Genomic DNA, 21,017 nt, shown 5'->3' with positions numbered 1-21,017 from the left:
GCTCCAAGGCTCCCATTCTTGGAACTTGGCAAAATTAATTCTCACTTGGGCTCTACATATTTCAGAAAATGGCCTCTGAATGAAACCTACAAAATCCAAAATGAAGCAGATGCCAAGTAGCCCAGAAAAAAGAGCCCTGGAGGCAACCTTGACTCTGGTCCCACTGCATTGTGGACTCAGAAACAAAAACTATCTCAGCAGCAGCTCCAAGAGCACAAAGTCACACTCAAGCACAAGAGGTGCCAGACCACTGGCCCCTGCACCACACAAACATACACACAGACACACACACACACACACACACAGAAGGTCCTCTCCTCTCCTACCAATAAAAAAGAAAACAAAGAAAGTGAAGGCAGCAACAAGCTCAGTCAGTGGGAATAAGTGGTGTTTCTCTCCACTGATTTCATTTCCATCAAAGGTGCCACCATTTCACTCTGAGGTCTCTCAGTTCCCCGGAAATGTACCAAAAAGATGGTGCAGCAGAAGGAGCAATGTGATCGCCACGAACTTCTCGGAAAGGAAGACAGGAAAAGCTCAGATTCTTATTGACTTTTATTCTCCTCCCTCACAGGGGATCAAGAGAGCTCATCTTACAAGGAATTCAAACCACTGCTCTTTCTAGCAACTTCTCTGGTTCCACTGGTGCTGTCATCCCAGGACGTGGTCCTTCAATCTCCTTAAAGTCATTACCTATGAGGCCTGCTCCCTCCTTTTGGAAGCGGCCTTGCCCCAGCTCCTAGCTCCTGTCTCCTCTAACTGGTTTGGTTATCAGGCAGCATCTCTGTGGGTCCTCTGCCTAATAACTCTCTGAGAGCAAAACCAGTCTCCCTCACTTCTAACATCTCACCAGAGAGCACTGTTCCTCATGGGTGCTAGGTGGCGGATACTGGCTGAATAGAAGATGGCCTTTAACAAATAGAAGTTAGTAAAATTCTCGTCCACACCTCCCGGTCACCAGCATCTTCCTCTCGGGGCAGAGGACGATAGACAACAGCCACCTGCTGCTGGCAAACCATCTAGCAATACTGTCCGTCACACAGTCAGTGGTGGGCTGAGAAAAATGCTGCACATTACCCTGGTCGAAGCCACCACGTCTGTAATAAGCCAGCGCCAGCTCCTCCACGGAACACAGGACTGTAGCAGGGGCAGTGGCCTCCTCGGCCTCCATCACAAACACAGACTTGCCCATCCCACTCTGCGGGCACAGGCGGCCCGTGATGGTCACCTGGAACAGCAGTGGGAGAACGTGGATTAGCCTCACTTCAGCTACAATCCCTGCAAACCTGACTTTGGTATCCTGAGGATGCACTTTCCTAGGCCCCTCAAAGCCACTCATTCCTAGCAGAGCATGTGGCCATGTGACCCCACACTCTGGTACCTGCCAGGATGCAGAAAGGTCACTGCCCCAGCCCACAGGGAGCATGTGGCCCCCAGAGCTGCTCTCCAGGCCCCTGATCAAGCAGGTGAACCTGACAAAGGCTGTGAGCTTCTGACTCAGGAGTTTTAGAGAAACTCCCGAGGCATGAGCTACCCACGCCGCAGCCAGCCCAGCCTTCTGACCTGGGAGGCACTGGTGTGAAACAGGGAGCAACAGCCAAGTCAGTGTCTAAAATGAGCATTAGATTTTTCTATGTCTAAGAGAAAAATGCACACTAAAAGTTCTTGTGCTACTTCCAGTCAGGAAAAAAACTCAGTAATTAGATTTAAATACAAAGGGCCCAAATATTCACTCACATGTGTAACATCTTCCACAGTTATTTCTGGGAGCTGATGGAAGAGGCGCCTATACTTCCGACAGCTTGGAGACTCCCTCAGGCGCACAGCTCTCTGATAAAGTGAAAGACGATGTCCTGTTCTCACTTCTGGGTCAGCCAGCCCTTCTGTGATGCACTGGATAGCCTAGCAAAGAATATGATCCCACAGTGAGATCCTAAAAGACCCTCTGGCAGCATCCACCAATTTAGTGTGACAGGAAACCCCACGGTGAATTATTCATTCAATTGTGCTAATTAGCAAATGGGCAAAGCAGTACTTCCAGACAATAAGGATATCTCCCTAAGTCTCATTCTGATACTCTGAATGCACAGATGACTCATAATCCCTGACTATTCATGTCTGGAGCACAAGCGGCCGAGCTCCTGACACTGCTTTCTGGTGATACGTGCAGACGTGGTAGGTATCAGCTGGCACATCCTCAGAGACCTAGACAGTCAGGGACACCCCTGGTTGGTGGGCTGAAGAAGACTGGAGAGAAAGTCCTGGCTCAGTGGTCCTCAGGGCATCACCTGGGGAGCTCTGACAGAAGACATATGTCCCCGCCCAATCCACAGAATGAGCACCTCCAGGCCAGGGGTACAGGCGTCCGACTGTTTCAGAGCTCCCAGGTAAGTCTCACGTACAGTCAGGAACCACAGAGCTGGTCCAAATTCCTCATTTACAGGGAGAACCTTAGGTTTGGAGACGTCAGATGCATTTCCTAAGGTTATTCAGACTTGGACAAATAAACAAACAAAAATACCCCCCCAAAAAAACCACAATAGGATATCAGTTCATACCTACCAGGATGACTATAATCAGAAAAATGGAAAATGCTAAGTGTTGGTGAGGAAGTGGGAGAAATTGGGACACTCGTGCATTGCCAGCAGGAATGTAAAAATGACTCAAACACTGAAAAACAGTTTGGCAGTTCCTCCAAAAGCTAAACGCAGAATTACCATATGACCCAGCAATTCTACTTCTGGGTATACATCTAAAAGAAATGAAAGCAGAGTTTCAAACAGATATTGGTATACCCATGTTCAGAGCAGCATTATTCACAATCGCCAAAATGTGGAAACAACCCAGGTGTCCATCAACAGATGAATGGATAAATAAAATGTGGTCTATCCATACAATGGAATATTATTCAGCCTTGAAAAGGAAGGCAATTCTGATACCTGTTACAACATAGATGAACCTTGAGGACACTATGCTAAGTGAAATAAACCAGGCATAAAAGGACAAATATTATATGATTCCACTTACATGAACTATCTAGAACAGGCAAATTCATAAAAACAGAAAGTAGATTAGAGGTTACTAGGGGCTGGGGGAGGAGAGAATGAGAAGTTATTGCTTAATGGGGCAGAGCTTCTGTTGGGAGTGATGAAAAGGTTTGGAAATAGATGGTGGTGATGCTGGCACAACATTGGGAGTATAATTAATGCCACTCAATTGTACACCTAAAGATTGTTAAAATGGCAAGTTTTACTTATGTTATATATATTTTACTACAATAAAAGAATAAAAAGTCAAAAAAAAAACCCACAACCCTGCAAATCAATGAAGGATCAGGCCATCAGGAGTGGAGAAGTCCAAAGGAATCAAGAAGAGAGAATGAGACACTGAGGTGCGCTGTTACCCCAGCAGGGGCCAGTGCCGGCGGGGCCTGGCCGGGTTGCTCCTCTGCCTGGCCTGGCCAGCTCCTGGGCACTTTGCAGGAAGCAACATTCTGCTGGTAGATTCCATCACTGGAGACCGATGTAAAGAACAGAAGGAATGGTAACAAAATAATAAAGATTATGAGTGTGACCTGTAAGATCTTTGGGAAAAGGCTAAAAGGAACTATGATTTTCCATCAATCTCAAAAATAAGCTCAGCGGCTTGTCTATCTCTGAGAATAGGAGGGAATGCTCCTATTAGTAGAACAAGGGGGAAATTTGTCCACTCTTTTGAATCTTTATTTCATTGAAAGAAAGAGCCAGCATAAACCACCTTTCTCCAGTTTCGTTCTGGGCTAATGGACGCCTTCTCTTGCTATTTCAGCCCGAGCAAACAGCAAGAGGCAGGGAAGCACCACACACGCCTCCCAGAGCAAAAACAGCCCTCACTGGCCTGAAGCACTTTAGGTAACAAGGCACTTTTTCAGCTTCAGGCAGTACAAACAGTATGTCATATTTCCACACCCAGGGTCAATTTTTCCGCCCCTGCATCACCCTGATTCACTTAATGTGCCACTGGAAAAAACAAAAGAGGCACAGTCCCCTCCATTCAACACAAATGCAAAGCTGGCGTGGAGACAGGTGGAGCCTCGGGCAGCCACACAAAGAGCCACTGTTGTCGCCGGGCACAGCAGCAGCAGGCTTCAGAGGCACCACCCTGCTGGACCAAGGCAGCTAACAGGATACTTGGACTCCCAAGATCCTTGGCACAGAGAATACCAGCGCCCGGGAGAGAAGGTTGCCTGCTCAGGGCTAGTCAGACAATACACTTCCCAAGGGAAAGGACACCTTTCGTCAATCTTCCTACCTGGAGGCCCCACGCAAAAAGTTAATAAAATCACCATTTCCAGAAAAGGAAGCACCTGCTGAGGGTGGAGACGTCTAACTCTCCCTAGATCTTATTTCCTAAATCCCAACCAGATCCTCCTGCCAACCCATCTCCCAAATCAGTGATGGGAAGACAAAAGTCTCCTGTCTTCACTGTAACGCTTGTGTTAGCATCCTTGCTACTTCTTTTGGGGTTGGAGGAACACAGACAAAAGAAGAATGCTAAAAAAATAAACATTCAAATTATATTTACTTTTTTTTTTTTTGAGGAAGATTAGCCCTGAGCTAACTGCTGCCAAGCGTCCTCTTTTTGCTGAGGAAGACTAGCCCTGAGCTAACATCCGTGCCCATCTTCCTCTACTTTACATGTGGGATGCCTACCACAGCATGGCTTGCCAAGCAGTGCCATGTTTGCACCCAGGATCCGAACCCGTGAACCCAGGGCCGCCAAAGCGGAATGTGCGCACTTAACTGCTGTGCTACTGGGCCGGCCCCTGTATTGACATTTTTAAGGTATTACTAGTTCGCCATATTTTTTAAATTTATGCAAAAGCAAAAAGAAGGCTTGGATATATCTAGTCACTGAGTACCGGTTCAAGGCGTTTCAAGTGCTGGTGCAAGTTGAGAGCCAGTCTGTCCCACCACCGGCCTCTGCTGTCAGGACAGTACACTTTCTGGGACAAAAGGTCTTCAAGTTCCTTGACTGCTTCCTGTTGCAACAACAACAACAAAGGGGGCTCATTAGACTCACACACCAAAAAACTCTAATTATATTTAGTAGCCAATAAAATTTGCAAAGTATATTTATAAAGCATACCTTTCCTTCCTAAAATAAGGCCAAGGATCCCAGACTAACAGGACAGGGACTCGGAGACGTCCCTCTAGGGTGGGCCTGAGCTCCGAGGCATCCCTACATTCTTCGCAGGTCCCCTGCCAACCGGCGAGCACACAGAGATCTGTGCACGTGTTCTCTGCAAACCAAGTCAACCAGCGCAGGGCCGCAGAGGCTCAAGCTCTAGGTGGCCGAGCACTGGTCAGGGGCTGCAGACCCACATGCTCCTGGGAACCCAGGAGGTCACAGGGCCCACAGTGTGAGGAATTTGGCAAGGGCAAGACAGTAACGATGGGTGTCTTCACCCAAGGATCCCACCTCAACAGGGAGACTTTCTGGATCTACACACAAACTGTTTGGTGATTCTTTATATTAATCTTTTGTGGTTCATGAATCTCCTTGAAACATCTAATGATTCTCCTCAGAAAAATGCACAAACCCCCATATATGCACAATTGTGGAGTTTACAGATTCCAGAAGCTCATCCAATGGATCCTCTTAGGATCCAGGGACCCAGGTCAAGAAACCCAGCTGCAGCATATCCTTTGCAAAACATCATTTTTCAATACAGAAACGTCAAAACATAACAAAAGTTAACTCTAGCAATCTCACAATGTTTAGTATAAGGAAGGATACAACCAAATTTCTGACTTGTGATTGTAAATTACTTCCAGACAGTCCAGGACAGCTGTCAGGGAAACACAAGCAGATGTGCGGTCTCCACCTCAGAGAGTTCTGAAGACCTCCCAAGTCCCACACGGAGTTCTGAAAGGGGCTCAGACTCAGCTGCAGGCCCTGTCTGGGCTCCCTGCAGGGCTCTGTCCATAACCCCCAGGCATCCTGGTGCACACTCAACTCATGAGCAGACGAAACAGTTGGTGGTCTTCGGCCGTCTTCCCACCACCCAGGAGACAGCAGGCTGCCCACATGAGGTACGCTTTCATTACATTACTGTACACTGCCCAAACACATGGAAAATGTCGAGAGCACGGCAGGCTCTCCTCCACAGCTTATCACAGACACATCAGCAAGAGCGGGGCCTGCAGCTTGTGCTCTCACCTCATACATGTGAAGTCTCTGCAGTATTTCAACAGTCCGAGACAAAATCCTTGTATAAATCCACCCGACAGTAAAACACCGAAGAAAGAGTGGTAGATTCTCATGGTATCTGAAATGAAGACGCACACCAGCAGTTTAGTAATCTGGTTTATTTGTTGTAAGACAATTACGCGAAGTAAGAGAGCAGATTGAATTCCTACCTTTTAAAAAATACTGTCAGTTGTGTACAATTTTCTACACCACAAACCTACATCCTTACAGCCAGCCACCATTTCCTAGGTCACTTAGACAGTGGAGTAAAATGAGAACTGGTAATATTCTAAGCAGGAGGTCAGTAAACTACGGCCCTCGGGCCAAACCCAGGGCCCACCACCTGATTTTTGTATGTCCTGCAAACTAAGCATGGTTTTCCCATTTTTAAATGGTTAAAATAAACCAAAAGGAGACTAGTCTGCGGTATGTAAAAATTATGTGAAACTCTTATCTCAAAGTCCCTAAATAAAGCCATATTGGAACACAGCCCCACTCATTCATTCACGTTCTGCCTGTGGCTGCTCTTGCAGCACAATGGCAGAGTTAAGTAGCTGCAACAGAGACCATACGACCTGCAAAGCCTAAAATATTGACTAGCTGGCCCTTCACAGAAGAAGTCTACCAACCTTTGTTCTGTAGCAATCTAACTTCCTGGTAAAGATTTCCTTTTTTTTTTTCAATGAAGAAAATCATCTATTAACTTGTTTTAAAACATTTTTTTGCTGTTTGGTCTGAGAAATGTTAACAAATTTTCCTAAATTATCTTAAGAAAATCCTCTAACGTATGTACACATCACAAGCGTAACAAATCCACATTGGTTACCTCATTTCTAGAAAGGTCTTTTAGGAAATGCATCAATTTTCTGTCTGAATTACAGAATCCGCCCAAACAAAATATAGGCAAAGCATTCAGTTATTTTTTTCTTAACAGTAAAGGCCATTTTCTTGGCTCTGGTTTTTAAGGCAATATTTTTTCTGTATGAACTTTATGTCCCAAATGTCTTTTTGAAAGAGATATTTAACAATACTAGATTTTCTCATCACTAGTCACAACAGAGGTAAAAATTTCTTAACAAATACGAAATATGTTTAACATTGAACAAACAAAAACAAAGAAGGGTGATGTGCTGTGTACTTGAACTTTTAAAATAAATGTTCAATTTAGTTTTCTTTTTCAGAATAACGCCTACTTGAATTTCCACTGAAGAACACATCTAGCATGCTTCCCACAACTTCTGTCCTGCTGCTGGGTTTCCCCAAATTTAAATGCAGCTGACCACCACTCAGAGAAGCCAACACACCCAAAGACTGCAAGCTCAAAGCTGTGTGTGTGTTCACTTGAATGCCTGTTGCACAAGGGCCTGAGTTACAGAAAATTCACTTCAAACTTTTAGACATTTCTTCTCTTTCATGCAGCACCTTGACTCTACACAAAGCAAATCAGAAATTCAAGTCCACAGAAAAAAAGGAGTATGTTCTTTGTGAAGAAAATTACCTTATGTGGTTGGAACAACTTGGCCAATAAGTAAATTTTGACAAGTACCTAAAAAAAATCTCACCTCAGGGAAGGGTGGTTTTTCAGCTTGTTCCAATCCCTTTTTGCACACTGAGAGAGCTCTTTAGCTTCTTTCCAGTTCCCATTGGCCATTGCAGTAGAAATGTCACTCAGCATGTGTGCAGCTGCTGCATATCTGGGGAAGAAAACCACGCGATCCAAGCTTCAAATGTGAATGAGCACATATATAAAAAATTACCACATCCTACCCACTAGATCTAATTCGGAAGGGTAAAAGTGTGTTTTGAAAATATAAGGGTTATTTACATTTTATTCTAGTAATAATTTACCAGTATTCCACTGGAGTGGCCTAGAAGCACTAATACAGGCTACCCAACTAGAAAGATAAAAACATTCATACTGTATTATTACACAACATGTTCCATTATACAAATGTAATATTTATCAGCTTATCATTTCCGATTTTTAGTACTCATTCACTCACTCAACAATCTGGCAGCAACCACATAAACACGTAACTGACTTCAGAATTATATTAAGGTGTAGATTGGGTAACTTAATCATTGAGTCAGAGATAGCCACAGGGATGCTACGCAAACTAAGAGAATTACTTGGGATTTTCAAAAATAACTTCAGGGACACTCTGGGAGATAGCAACGCTGAAATGCTATAAAACCACTTAGCTGAAGAAAGACAACTTCTCACTGCACTTTTAGATACTAAAAACAAGGACATCTGCCCAACTGATTCTGTAACACTTTGAGTACACAGTCATTGTATTTTGGACTCACACCTGAAAGAAAAGCATGCAGTATCAGTATGTGCAAATATGAGCAAATAAGAGTAAAAGAAATTGCCTCTAAATGTAAAAATTTGCTCACAAACTCTTGCTCTAATTCTCTTATATGCTAATAGACAATTCTAAGGTCAATAAGAAAAGAGAATACAACAGGGAGAAAGTGCCTGGAGGCTGGCCCAGCCTCCCCACCTCAGCCCCTCCCACAGTCCAGAGGGTCAGGAGCAGCCCCTATGCACGAGGCTGTGAGCTTGAACCTAGCCCTACCCTCAAGAGGCCATACAAACCAAGCCCATCACGCCTCCTCTCCCCAGCTACCTCCATCGCCACCAGCCACAGTTACCAGCCCTCATCTCACCCAAACCTTTCCCCAGCACTGCGTGGAACTGCCAAACCAGGAGCAGCATCTTCTTCCACATCCTCAACCTCTCCCCTCCACCCTCTGTCTCCTTCCTTCTCTAAAACCTGGCTGAGAACGTGGCTTCCCCTACAGCCCTCTCAAGTGGGGGATGGCTCTTCTCACAGCCCTCCCATTCAGGGCTGAGACCGACGGAGGAGTCCTCCTTTCTTCCCATGGCTACTTCTAAATCATTCTTCCCTCCTGGAAAGCCTCCCATTCCTTGGAAGCTCACGTTCCTTCTTGCAGACATCTACCAGCCTCCTGTCATCTTCTGCCTGCTCTACCTCATGTCTCTTGCCATCATGGCCTCCACCATCATGGCCTGTGACTTCAACATCTGTGAGGATGAAGAATACACTCAGTTTCAATACCTCCTCACCAATAACCCCTTTCTCCACCTTCTGTCTCCGATGAACTGCAGCATCCTTGAAATCTAGATTTCAAGCATTTCACTCACTGACCTCTACCACCAATCCTTTCAGCTCATTTACTGAAGACAACAATGCCCCAACTTCACCAAGACCCCTACCTGACACACTTGCCCCCACCAGGATCCCCACTTCCCCAGCTGTAAGCAACTCTTGTCCTGCAGGCCTACATACCCCACCCAGAGTCAACCAGTCCACCACTCACCAGTGAACATACTGTTCACCTAGACCCCCTAGTCACAGTGTCCATGTTGACCTCAGAGCCTGTACCCAGCTCCCTGAATTGTGCTGGAAAAATAACAGGCCCAGTCTGACTGATTTCACTTTATTTTTGTTTGTTTGTTTTGTTTTGAGGAAGATTAGCCCTGAGCTAACATCTGCCACCAATCCTCCTCTTTTTGCTGAGGAAGACTGGCCCTGAGCCCATTTGTCCCCATCCTCCTCTACTTTATATGTGGGATGCCTGCCACAGCATGGTTTGACAAGCAGTGGGTAGCTCTGCCCCCAGGATCCAAACCAGCGAACCCTGGGCCACTGAAGCCGAATTTGTAAAATTAACCACTGGGCCACCAGGCTGGCCCCTGGTTTCACCTTAATTCGAGATGAGGTTGCAAATGAGCACTTACTCCGGCACCTCCGTCTGGCCAGAGCTCCCCTGGGAAGTCTGCCTTCGCACTCCACAGGACGGCTACTTCCTACCTGTGCCTTCCCAGCCACACTCCCCATGGAAGCTTCCTCATGAGACCTTTCCCAGGGGATGAGGGGCCCCAGGCCACGAGAGGGGCCCTTTCAGCTTCCCTCCACTGCAGCCTCAGCCCTGCCCCTACTCCTGTCCTACTCCCAAAATATTTCATACAAGTTCACTTCTCTCCACTGCTGCTGGACCTAGCGCAGTCAAGCCCTTCGCCTAGCCCACCAAGGTTCAACCAGCCCTCCGGGGGCTCCCCTGGCCACCCTCCACCCCCAATCCACAGGAGGCTTTTGTAAACTGTGAAACAGATCCCTCACCTGCCTAAACCCCTTCAACAGCTTCCCAGTACTCGGAGAACACAAGTCGGTCTGCTCGCCAGGGCTTCTGAGGCCAAGCACCCCTGGCCCTACGTTCCTGTCACCTTCCCCCACATGGCTGGCTCCCGGGGCTTTGGTCTGGAGCTCCTCTGAGACTCTCCGCCTCAGCAAGCTCTCCCCGTTCTCAGGGGGTGTGCACACGCTCTCCATGCTGCCTGGATGCAGGCCCCCAGACCTCCGCACAACGGGCTCCTCCGCACTCTCAAGTCTCACATCAAACATCACCTCTCCAGGGACACTCTGCCTGACATTCTACACACAAAGCAGAACTTCTCCAGCCCACTCCTCAATTTTCATAGCACTTTTCACACACTGTAATTTTCTGTTTTAGTTTCTATCTCCCTCAGTAAAATGCAACCCCGTGAAAGCAGACATCTGTGTTGTTCAAGCTGCAAACTCCCCCACCCAGGCACCTGAAGGGACTCAACACTCATCTCAGGTGTACTGAATAAACGAGGAAAAAGTAAAGGAAGGGTCCACTATTTCCAAGCACCAACGTGGGCAGAAAGGGTTCTCAGGGAGATACCACATTCCCAGGAATTGCATAATTACCCTTCCTGAAGCCAGCAAAGTCCAATTTCATTTACATGTTAAGGCCCTTTGCATAACAAAATGAGTTTTAATTATTTTTTACTATTTACAGCATACTTGCTTTCCAAAAAGAATACAGATGGCTTATTTTTTTCTCCCTAGCCCCCTTACTTTTGAACTTAACCATGGTTTTGTCAATCATACAACTGAAAAATAATCTCCCTTAGATAAATCAGTAATAATGACAATTATAATGCTAACTAAGATGCACTAAGCAATCCCCATAGTCCAGGCTCTAAGTACTTCACATGTGACAACAAACATTTGCAGGAATATACTATCATTCTCCCCATTTTACAGATGAAGAAACTGAGGCACAGAGTGGTTTCAATTCATTAGTTTAGAGACTGGAACTTGGCTTCAGAGTACACATTCTCACAAAAGAGAAAAGCATAAAGTGACTAAAAATGAAAAGGCAAAAAGACATGAGACAACTGAAAACAGGGTAAGGAGAAATATTCTTATTAGAAGATTTGACTAAAAATGATTCTAACTGAACACAAACAAGATATTGAGCTTCCTGGTAACTAAAGCAAAATGGGCTAAAATCAGTTTATAGTGACACTGCTTTGATTCAATAATTTCAATAATTTACTTTTTAAAGCACATACTAGGCAACACTTCCACAACTTTTCTAAAATCAAGTATGAGAATTAATAAATTTGAGTCATAAACCTTAAATCAAGAATCAAAAGTAATATTTTAGGAAAATATTATATTAGGAAAAGTAACATTTAGGAAATCCAAATTAATTTTTCTTATAAAAGGTGGTTTTTTAAGAAAATCCAAGCATTTTTTTTCCTGTAGGAACTATATCACTCTTTATTAAAATTTACTTTTGTCAATCAAACCAAATATTCACTAAATCCATGTACCAAAATATATCAGTGAAAATTTCTAATCATCATGTGCATGATTCTTGTGTACGGTACAAAAGTCAGCATTAGCTATGCTAATGCCTTATTAAAAGGAAAACATTCATCTTCAGCCTTGTTCATGCCAACAACATATTTACAAGGCAGGCTTGTTCAAATGTCTATATTTAAAAAATGCTCCCTGCCAAAGCTATTTGGGAACGTGAGCCAGGGAAAATTTTTGTAGCTCTAACTCAAAACTCACTGCTTTTGGCAACCTTAATCTAAGCACATTTCTACATTCTCCTGTAGTCTTAGAAATGTATACAAGTGAGGCATAAAGATAACAAAAATCTTCAAAAACTGTTTTAGCTATCGACTTACGTTTCTACTGTGGCTAGCAAAAAATTAATAACCTTTTACATAAATTTAAAATACACAGCTATTATAGTGAGCTTCTCACCTGATAAGATCGTCTCTATCTTGGAAGATCTGGGTTTTCCGATTGATGGTATACCTAGGAAACTCCACTCGGCCGAGATTGACCAAGAGCACAGTAGAAAGCTGTCCCTGACCACCACAGGCGGCTTCCTCATCTTCCAGTGAATCGGTCAACGAAAACAGAAGCAAGATGCGGGAAAACACAGCCCGGGGGCCTTTACAGACTCTCAGTGACTGTCCCACCAAGTCTTTAGCTCTGAAACATATACAACACAGAAATAACTTTCTGGTTTTTAAGCATTTGGATATAAGATTTTATAAATTATTTTCAGATAAAATAAAGATAAGTGGCATTGATTATTCTAAGCCTGACACAAATCTACCACTTCCAGTTGTGTAACAGTGGAGCATTTCTTAACTTCTCTGGGGCAAAGAGCCCCATCTAGGGATAGAGTGAGGGTTAAACGAAATTATATCTCCAGTTTCACTCATGGTTTGGCTGAATAAAAAAGCAAGATAGGGTTGACGCTGGTCGTGAACATGTAAAATACCAAGAAAACTCATAAAAGTATTACCTATTTGACATTAGCAACTCTTACATCTTGACTTGAGTGACAATTTACATTCAATAATAGGTATTTATTTAAAACGTCATTATCAAAGGCTCTTGGTAAGGCAGCATGGTTTTGTAACAGGCAGTGGTACAAATTTAGACCAAAGTTTGGTGCTATTCTCTGATGTGCAAAGCAGTCCAGAGCATCTCCATTCCCAAGGTAATCTCAGAGTGAATTCCGTTTGATTCTGGATGCCTTCAAGGTGGGCTTAGAGGTCTGAATTAAATTCAGGGATATGTGGGCCCTATGGCTCTAACAACTTAGATACCATCTAGAGCAAGGTTTCTCAACCTCAACACTGTTGACCTTTGGGCTGGATAATTCTTTGCTGGGTGGGGCCTGTCCTGCTCAGGATGCTCAGCAGCATCCGTGGCCTCCACTCACTAAATGAGTAACAACCACTCCCCCACTTAGTCATGACAATCAAAAATGCTTCCAGACATTGTCAGACGTCCCCTGGAGGGCAAAATGCCCCCAGCTGAGAACCATGGGCCTAGTGGAAGACCTCATACTTTCTTATCCATCCCAGAAGCTATTAAACAAAAGCAGTGCTGCATCCCTAGAGGCCACCAGGATGAGTAGAGACTAGTGCCACCATCAAAGACCTACGGGGACAAGGGTGGGATCCTATCATACCACCATTTAGTTGAGAAGCATTCATGTACAGAGACTGATAAAAAGTGCCCACTTCCTCCATCTCCATGCAGAGCCCCAGGAATGTCCCGTGGAGCAAGGCTCCAAGTTGCTGAAGGAAGCATTAAATATGGCAAAATGAACAGTGACTATGTACTAGGACTAAGAAAGTGTAGATACTGAGCCTTTTTCCGTTTCCTCAGGATAACAGCAGAATAAGATAACCAGGCACTGCCCTTGGGTGGGGCTGTCAGAGACTCTGCGATTCCACTGTTGGGCTCCACAACAAAATGAAGAAATAAAGTACAGTCTTAAAGGACAGTGATTTTAGTACAACGAAGAGTCTTGAGAATCTCATTTTCCTACAAGTCCAAAATCTGTAATAAAAAAGGTTAATCACTTATTTCTGTTCATACGCTAAGCGCTGATACTGCTAATTTTAATGTTCACTTATAAAATGTTATGTTAAGGTTAACAAAATACTTAAGAAATACAATTAGATAAAGAAAGGACTCAGAAGACATTTGACATACCACAGGGGTAGAGGATTTTATACTCCTAAAGTCAATCAACTATAAATATATAATTTATTAAAACACTTTTTAAAAATCTACAGTATAAACTTTTTTGAAGTATCGTAGGTGGCATTTTTCTTAATAATGTATGTCTTATTTATACCTATGTTTTATTAAAGACTAGTATTTGTACTATCTTCCTGACAAGGATGGGTTCTTGTAACATAACAGCTGAAAGTTACCTCTGTGTGCATGCAAGTGTGTATGTGTGTATGTGTATGTGTATGTGTATGTGTATGTGTGTGTGTGTGTGTGCGTGTGTGTAAATGTATATACGCCTCCAAACATTGTCAGATGTTCCTTGAAGGGCAAAATGGTCCCCAGATGAGAACCATGGGCCTAATGGAAGACATCACACTTTCCTATCCATCCCAGAAGTGTATACATATATAACACACACACATATATAACATACAAAATAAACAACAATGACATTGTTTTAAAGTGTTTTCAAAAGCATCATCTCATATCATCCTCAACAACTCCAGAATAGTGGATTCCCAGATTAAAGTTGATATAGTTGTATTTTATAGATAACGTGGGCAGAAGAAATAAATTCTAAGATTTTGCAATCTTCCCCAAAGTGAAACAGTTCAAGGGCTTCACAAGTACAAAAGAAACTACCTATTGTTTTTGGTAAACTTTTATGTTTAAACTTGAGAAAAGCTGCATATTAAGATTGACAGATTATACTTTAATAAAAAGCTACTAAAATAAAAATTTGACTGAATAGTTTACCCCTAAATCCTGTAAGACTAGTAGTTAAAACTGCACTTTTCTTGAATAAAATACTACAATTTACTAAAGACTTACTGCCTTTATTCTCTTGTCTCCTGATTTTTCTTGGCCCTAGAAATTAATACAGTATTATAAGAATTATGAATAATAAATCAAGAAAGAATCCAGGCTATTTAATTAGGACTTTTACGCCTTCTCAATCTAATTGCAAATGAACTAAGCAATTAAAATGAGAAAACATGTACCATCTATTATAATAAGTTAATATGTACTATCAACATTTTAAAATGTTTTTACTGTAACAATAGCCAACAAAACCTTTTTAAAATCACTGCACCGATTCCAGACTGATTCTTGCCCCAAGTGCAGACTGAAGGCTGTTTGGCCAATTTAAGAAAGGCGTCCACCAGCTGCTGTTTCTGTCCATTGGGATTCACCAAGTGGAAGGTCTTTGCCAGGGTTTTTAGTTCAGGAGCAGAAAGTAGTTCAAGCACTTCAGAAAGTTCTTGCAACTCAGATTCTGAAATGGTTAAAAAACAAAGTTAAAAGTAGTTTTAAAGAATTTTACTATTTTCTAGCTTTATTTACATTAAGCAGAAGGAAGCTTAGTTAGATACAAATAAAATGAAATTCTACAGTAGAAATCTTAGTCTGCCAAACCAATTATTAAAGAATATGGAAAATAGATATCTCATAAAAGTAATAAAATAATAGAACTTTTCACTAAAAAATAAAGGAAAAATTGAATAAAGACACATATGGATATCCATTATGGTTTGGGCATCCTCCTTAAGAGCTTACTGATATATTCACTCTCTTTCTAATCAAAGAACTTCCAAAACAGGTCAGAGAGTCAACTGATCACCAGCTTTCCTCTCTCCCCACAGGCCTCTGGCTGGGAACTCTTTCATGGGTTCACTCATTCAGCATACAAGTATATGTCATGCTATTATGGGACCCAGACACCATTCTCGACCCACAGGATTAGCTGAATCAGACCTAGCTGGTCTCCGCCTGAAGGCATTCACAGTGTAAGGCCATGCCTTTGTCCTCCATTCAGCAAATACTTATTGGGTGTATACGCATGCCAGGTAATGTTCTACAGCCCTGGGCACACTACAATGAACAAACGAAGGCCTTGCCTACATGGAGCTTACCTCCTAGCATAATAAATAAGTGAGCATGTATATATGTCAGGTGGTGACAACTGCTACAGAGAAAACCAAGCCTGAGTATGGCAAAGTGAACATGCAGGGGGCTGGCTGTACTCCACACAGGGTGGTCAGGCAAACCTCTGCTGCGGCTACAGAGCAGAACCAAAGGAAACGAGGGGCAAGCTGTGTGCAGCAAGCACATGGCTCTGAGAGAGTGCACTCCGCATGCTGAAGAGCCCGAGGAGAGCTGTGTGGCCGCAGCACAGTGGGCAAGAGAGATGGCCAGAGCCAGCTCCCACAGGGCTGTAAGGCTCAAGGGCAGAACTTGGACTTGACTGAATGCCACGGCGAGCCACGGGCGTTCTGGTTTGTTGCTTGAAGGTTACTTAACGGAAGTCAAGGCTCACCTGCAGCAGTCACCCGGCATGCCTGTTAAACATGGAGATTTATGGAATTTGCACCAGATCTTCCGAGTCAAGTGGGGACATAAGCTCCCAGGTGACCCTGATGGCACTGACATGTGGGAAGCACTGCTCCACGGAGGGCGCCGTGTGCCACTGCCTAATCACTCACTGTCAGTGAGCCTCCAGGCCTCTCCCTCAATTTTCCTGTCTCCCCTCCTCCAGGCCCACCACATTCACCCTGACTTCATTCACTTACTGCTCTCCACTACACACTCTTCCACACACAAACCAGCTGGCTTTGGCTTCATTTGCTTATTTCAGTCTAAACTGTCAGCAACTTGAACTCAAGACTCACATCTATCATTCTCCTTATAACTAAGATTCAGGTACAATATTGTACTCAAGGCAGGTAGGGACTTAATGAGTGCTACTGACAGGACAACCAAGGTTATCTAACATTCACATAGGCTGGAGTCAATTGAACAATTCTTGAGGCAATCAACTTGTAAACTAGAAGACCTGTATGTGTGTGCATGGGGCTGGGGGGAGGGGGGAGATTAAATTTTTAGAGCCAATTTTAGCTTCAAAGAAACCAGTTTTATTCTATCATAAAGATGAGGAATCTGAATAAGATGAGCCAAGTTCTTGCTGGAAGGAGAGAGATGAGGAGAGATGAGTTTTTCCTGTGGCACACATCCACATAACCATCCTTAGGTGACTTTATGATCCTAAATCTGTGACAGTCAAAAAACAATAGTAAACACCCTTCCACTACCGTAGAAGTCTTAACCCAGGCTAAGAATGGCTTTAACATCACATGAATAATTTGTTGCCCTAAGAAGATTAAAAACTCAATTAAAAAACACACACACGCACACCAATTATTACTTATCAGACACCAACCAGAAGATGGCACCACACTAATATCACCATCACTCTGCAGAAACTTAATTCTTCATGTCTTATTTTCATTTTACATTTACTTCAATGAATCATACCTGTCTGAAGAAAGCCTCCTTGCTTCAATTCTCCAATCACAGGTGTTAAGTCAGAGGCAATCTCTTCATATTCCAATTTATTCATCTTAATCCAGCTGAATTTACGTTGAAAAAGTCTTACATATAACTTCTGACCACTAACTGCAATAAAGTTAAAATAGTGAAAAATATTATTTTTCTTCTCAAAAACAACATACAAATATCATTTACTTTTAAAAACTGAGGTGAGTAAAATATATTCTATTAGGAATACACATATGATTACTCAACTAATCTTCCAAGAAAATCTTTCTCTTACTTTGGAAGATGTAATTTGTTTCAAATAGAAAGTCCCTATGGGGATGTCTCCTTGCCCCCTGTGCCTGTCATCAAAGGACAGGAAGAGCATCCAGGATGGAAAGCCCTGGACAAGCACCGCCACTTCTGAATTGTGTGAAAGTCACTGAACCTTATTGAGACTGTTTTCTCTTCTGTTAAAAGAAAAAGGATGGAGTGAGGAGGCAATAACACTCCCTTCCCAAAGTTGGTGGAAAGACTAAACAAGATAAGGTATTCTATGACAGTAAAAATGATGAAAAAAATTCCAATATTGGTAATGATTACTGACAATTTTTATAATTCTAAGAACTAGGTTCCCCATGTTAAATTGCACGGAGGCAAACAACCAACTACACAACTACACAAACGCTCGCATGAATGCAACCAGCACCCAACCAAAGATCTGTGACTACTCTGGATAGAAGAGTCAATGCAGTATCATCATGTCCATGTTCTGGTGAGGGCAGCACAAGGAGAGATGGAAACTGTGTGGGTACTTTACGCAACTGTGCCCAGAGAAGTATCCTCCCATGTTCAAGAGTAATACAAGGAAAACCGTAAGATTCCACTCTGTGAATTTAAAACAAAAACCCCTCTCGTAAACATTAATAGGATTGTTCAGGATTTCTTTTTTCACTCTAGTGAGGAGTCAGACCTGGCTACACATAACTAGAGGACACTGTAGCTCCCAAGTAAGCTTTCCCCATCTCAGAAGGGACTCAGTTCCATAAAGACATCATGGCTCTTTGGATTAGCAGGGCAACAAGGGTGGCTGTTGTTCCAAACCTGCACTATCGGCTTAGAGCCACATCTGGCTGCCAAGGAATTGAGGCATAGACTAATATTTTTAAATGTACCAACTTAGCTTGAAAGTTTCCATTTCCTCCACACCCTGACTTTAAAAGGCAGAGTCCAGGAACCTGAAATATTGTTGGAGGAAAAAATATGTCTCAATACATATCACGGTCGGTTTGTTTTTTCCGTATTTTACTTTCATTTTTGAGGAAATGGTGTGCAAAAACAACAAAACAACTTAATAGTAAGCCAAACTGCATGCTTGAGATGCAAAGTACACTTTTCTAAGTCACACTGTTGTTTTTTTAATCTGAAAAAGGCTGTTTAACACCATCAAATATACATATAAAGAAAAAACAGCTACTATAACCAAAGTCTAGCTGGTAAGAATGATACTACAGGAGCAGACATCATCAGGCACGAAATCCTGTCTCTTCTATATGCATATCCCTCTCTGGATGAACCTTGTCGTAGGCTCTGATTCCCGAGTATACTCTCAGAGGACTCCCAGAACCACACTGACTCCTTGTGGCCATGAGATTACTGCCCATCACATCACCGCCCAAATCAGGACAGCAACTGGGAAACAAAAACTTGAAAGCAAACAGGTTTAAGATACCTGATAATTGATAAAATTTAGTTACAATTCCCTTCTCGTCTTCATCAAAGAGCATCCTATCATCTTCATTCTCAAACACAGCTTTCAGCACCACAAGGAAACTCCGAAGGTAGTAAGGATGACTCGGTGGTGCTGGGACTGTTTTACCAGGAATGTCACAGCTTGAGCCCTGCTCCAAAGGAATTATGTGAGTGATTTCATTCTTTAAGTCACTGACACCTTCCAGAGGAAGATCTTGGATGTTACTCCATTTAGAAGCATCCTGGGTAGAACAATATTTTGCTTCCCAATCTGACAACTGTGTTTTAGCTTCTGAAGCAGAAGTCATTTTTACCTCTTCACAACTACCTACCTCACAGTTTTCAACACTTTTACCATCTACTCCTTTGAAACTTGCCTGCCTTGCAAGACTGTCCTCTGAAGTAGACTGTAATTTATTCCCAGGAGTTAAATCTGGTGAAAATAACAGGGGAGCATTATCTGAGAAGGCAGGGGTCAGGATTGATATCCCACATTCGTGGGTAGCCTTTTGGCTTTCTGCTTCCATTATTGTAGCGCCTTCTACAGTATGTTCAGGACTACTCTGTTCCTTAAGAGAATCAGAGGCAAACATGTTTTCCTTTTGAGAACTGTTCTCCAAAATTTGATCCTTGTCCTCAATCTCTGAGCAGTTATCAAGCAGGCTCCTAACCACTGTGGATGAGGAGCTCTGTGGACTCTGATCGGCAAATTCTTCATCCTTATCTATTGATCTTTTAGCTTTCCTGTATCTTCTGGACAATTTAGATGACAGGCTTCCCAAAGGAATTACTTTCACATTATGATGTCTCAGCTCATCTTGAGTTCTGCACACCAAGCCAGCATTACTTTTAAAGTAGGGGCTGGTCTGCTGTTTGACGCCCACCTTTGCTGAATCACTTTGACCAGGGGTTAAATTTGTCTTCGATGGTGACAACTTCTTTGGCATTATATCTTCTAAGGCAATGTTGGTTAAATCCACTGTGGATGCATTTGAATTCATTAAGCCAACATGCCCTGGATCAACTGGAGTGCCGTCATCATCGTCAGCACACATTTCATCAAGGTGCCGGTTTAAGTCATATCTTGGCACCATTTTACTACAAATGGGGCAGGCAAGTTTAGCAGGTGGTGCATTGTTAAAAAAAGAAATAATAGAGTTGTTCGTAGATTCATTTTTTTTAGGTTTGCTGAGTGATAAACTTCTACGAGGTCTTTTTTTCTCAGGAGATTTCCCTTCTGACATCATGAACATTAGGAAAACTGGGTGTTTCGAGTAATAAAACACAGGGTATCACTGCGGAAAGATAGCAATGGTTTACTTTTACTCCCCTGACTTGAAATAATAAAAAGCGGGATTCTATTGGACTTCATGTTATTTGTTTAGACAATTTCTTCTTCCTACAAAATAAAACACACGTGGATTAAAAACATTATTATGAATTCAACAACAGAGGGAAAAAAGTAAGCTCTAAAACATGCAATAGCAGTATCTCCTGTGATAAGGAAAAACCACTCCGAGTTCCACACGCTATCTCAGCGTGACACTTAGCCATAACATGACAGCGCTGGACTTCGTAGGGATGATCTCTAAGACCTCTCTTTAAGATCTAAAATTACCAATTTTTAAAAAGGGAAAACTTCACTATTCCACATTCCTTTTAAAACCACTGCATCATTAACTTTTGCGGGGGAGCAAATGCCTTTCTGCGCAACCCCTAGGGTCACTCCTGCCTCACAGGCCTGCGGAGAAACGCCCCAGCTCGGGAGCATCTGTGAACACGCCTGGAGCCCGCGCTGCAGCTTCGGCCACCGCGGCCGCG

The 21,017-nt window shown here is 43.1% G+C and overlaps 1 protein-coding gene across 11 annotated transcripts in view; it reads right to left on the bottom strand.

The window, feature by feature from the left end:
* The window catches only part of FAN1 (FANCD2 and FANCI associated nuclease 1), a 29,705-nt gene that overhangs the window by 8,075 nt on the left and 613 nt on the right, over window positions 1-21,017 (bottom strand). For 10 of the 11 annotated variants that reach the window (XR_011525862.1, XR_011525861.1, XR_011525860.1 and 7 more), the window contains exons 2-10: window positions 19,177-20,595; window positions 17,445-17,585; window positions 15,207-15,408; window positions 12,351-12,584; window positions 7,794-7,925; window positions 6,202-6,310; window positions 4,901-5,020; window positions 1,738-1,902; window positions 1,078-1,228 (exon numbers count right to left, since the gene is read on the bottom strand). Coding sequence is in view for 4 of the 11 variants with exons in the window: in XM_070571901.1 (XP_070428002.1) it covers window positions 1,078-1,228; window positions 1,738-1,902; window positions 4,901-5,020; window positions 6,202-6,310; window positions 7,794-7,925; window positions 12,351-12,584; window positions 15,207-15,408; window positions 17,445-17,585; window positions 19,177-20,449 (2,527 nt within the window). In the remaining 7 variants the exon portion in view is untranslated. Of the gene's footprint in view, window positions 1-1,077; window positions 1,229-1,737; window positions 1,903-4,900; window positions 5,021-6,201; window positions 6,311-7,793; window positions 7,926-12,350; window positions 12,585-15,206; window positions 15,409-17,444; window positions 17,586-19,176; window positions 20,801-21,017 lie in introns of those variants that run through there. The other variant, XR_546988.2, reaches the window with a different exon arrangement.

The sequence above is a fragment of the Equus przewalskii genome, chromosome 1, assembly GCF_037783145.1.
Source record: "Equus przewalskii isolate Varuska chromosome 1, EquPr2, whole genome shotgun sequence".
Lineage (NCBI taxonomy): Eukaryota > Metazoa > Chordata > Mammalia > Perissodactyla > Equidae > Equus > Equus przewalskii.
This window is presented reverse-complemented; position numbering and strand designations above follow the sequence as displayed.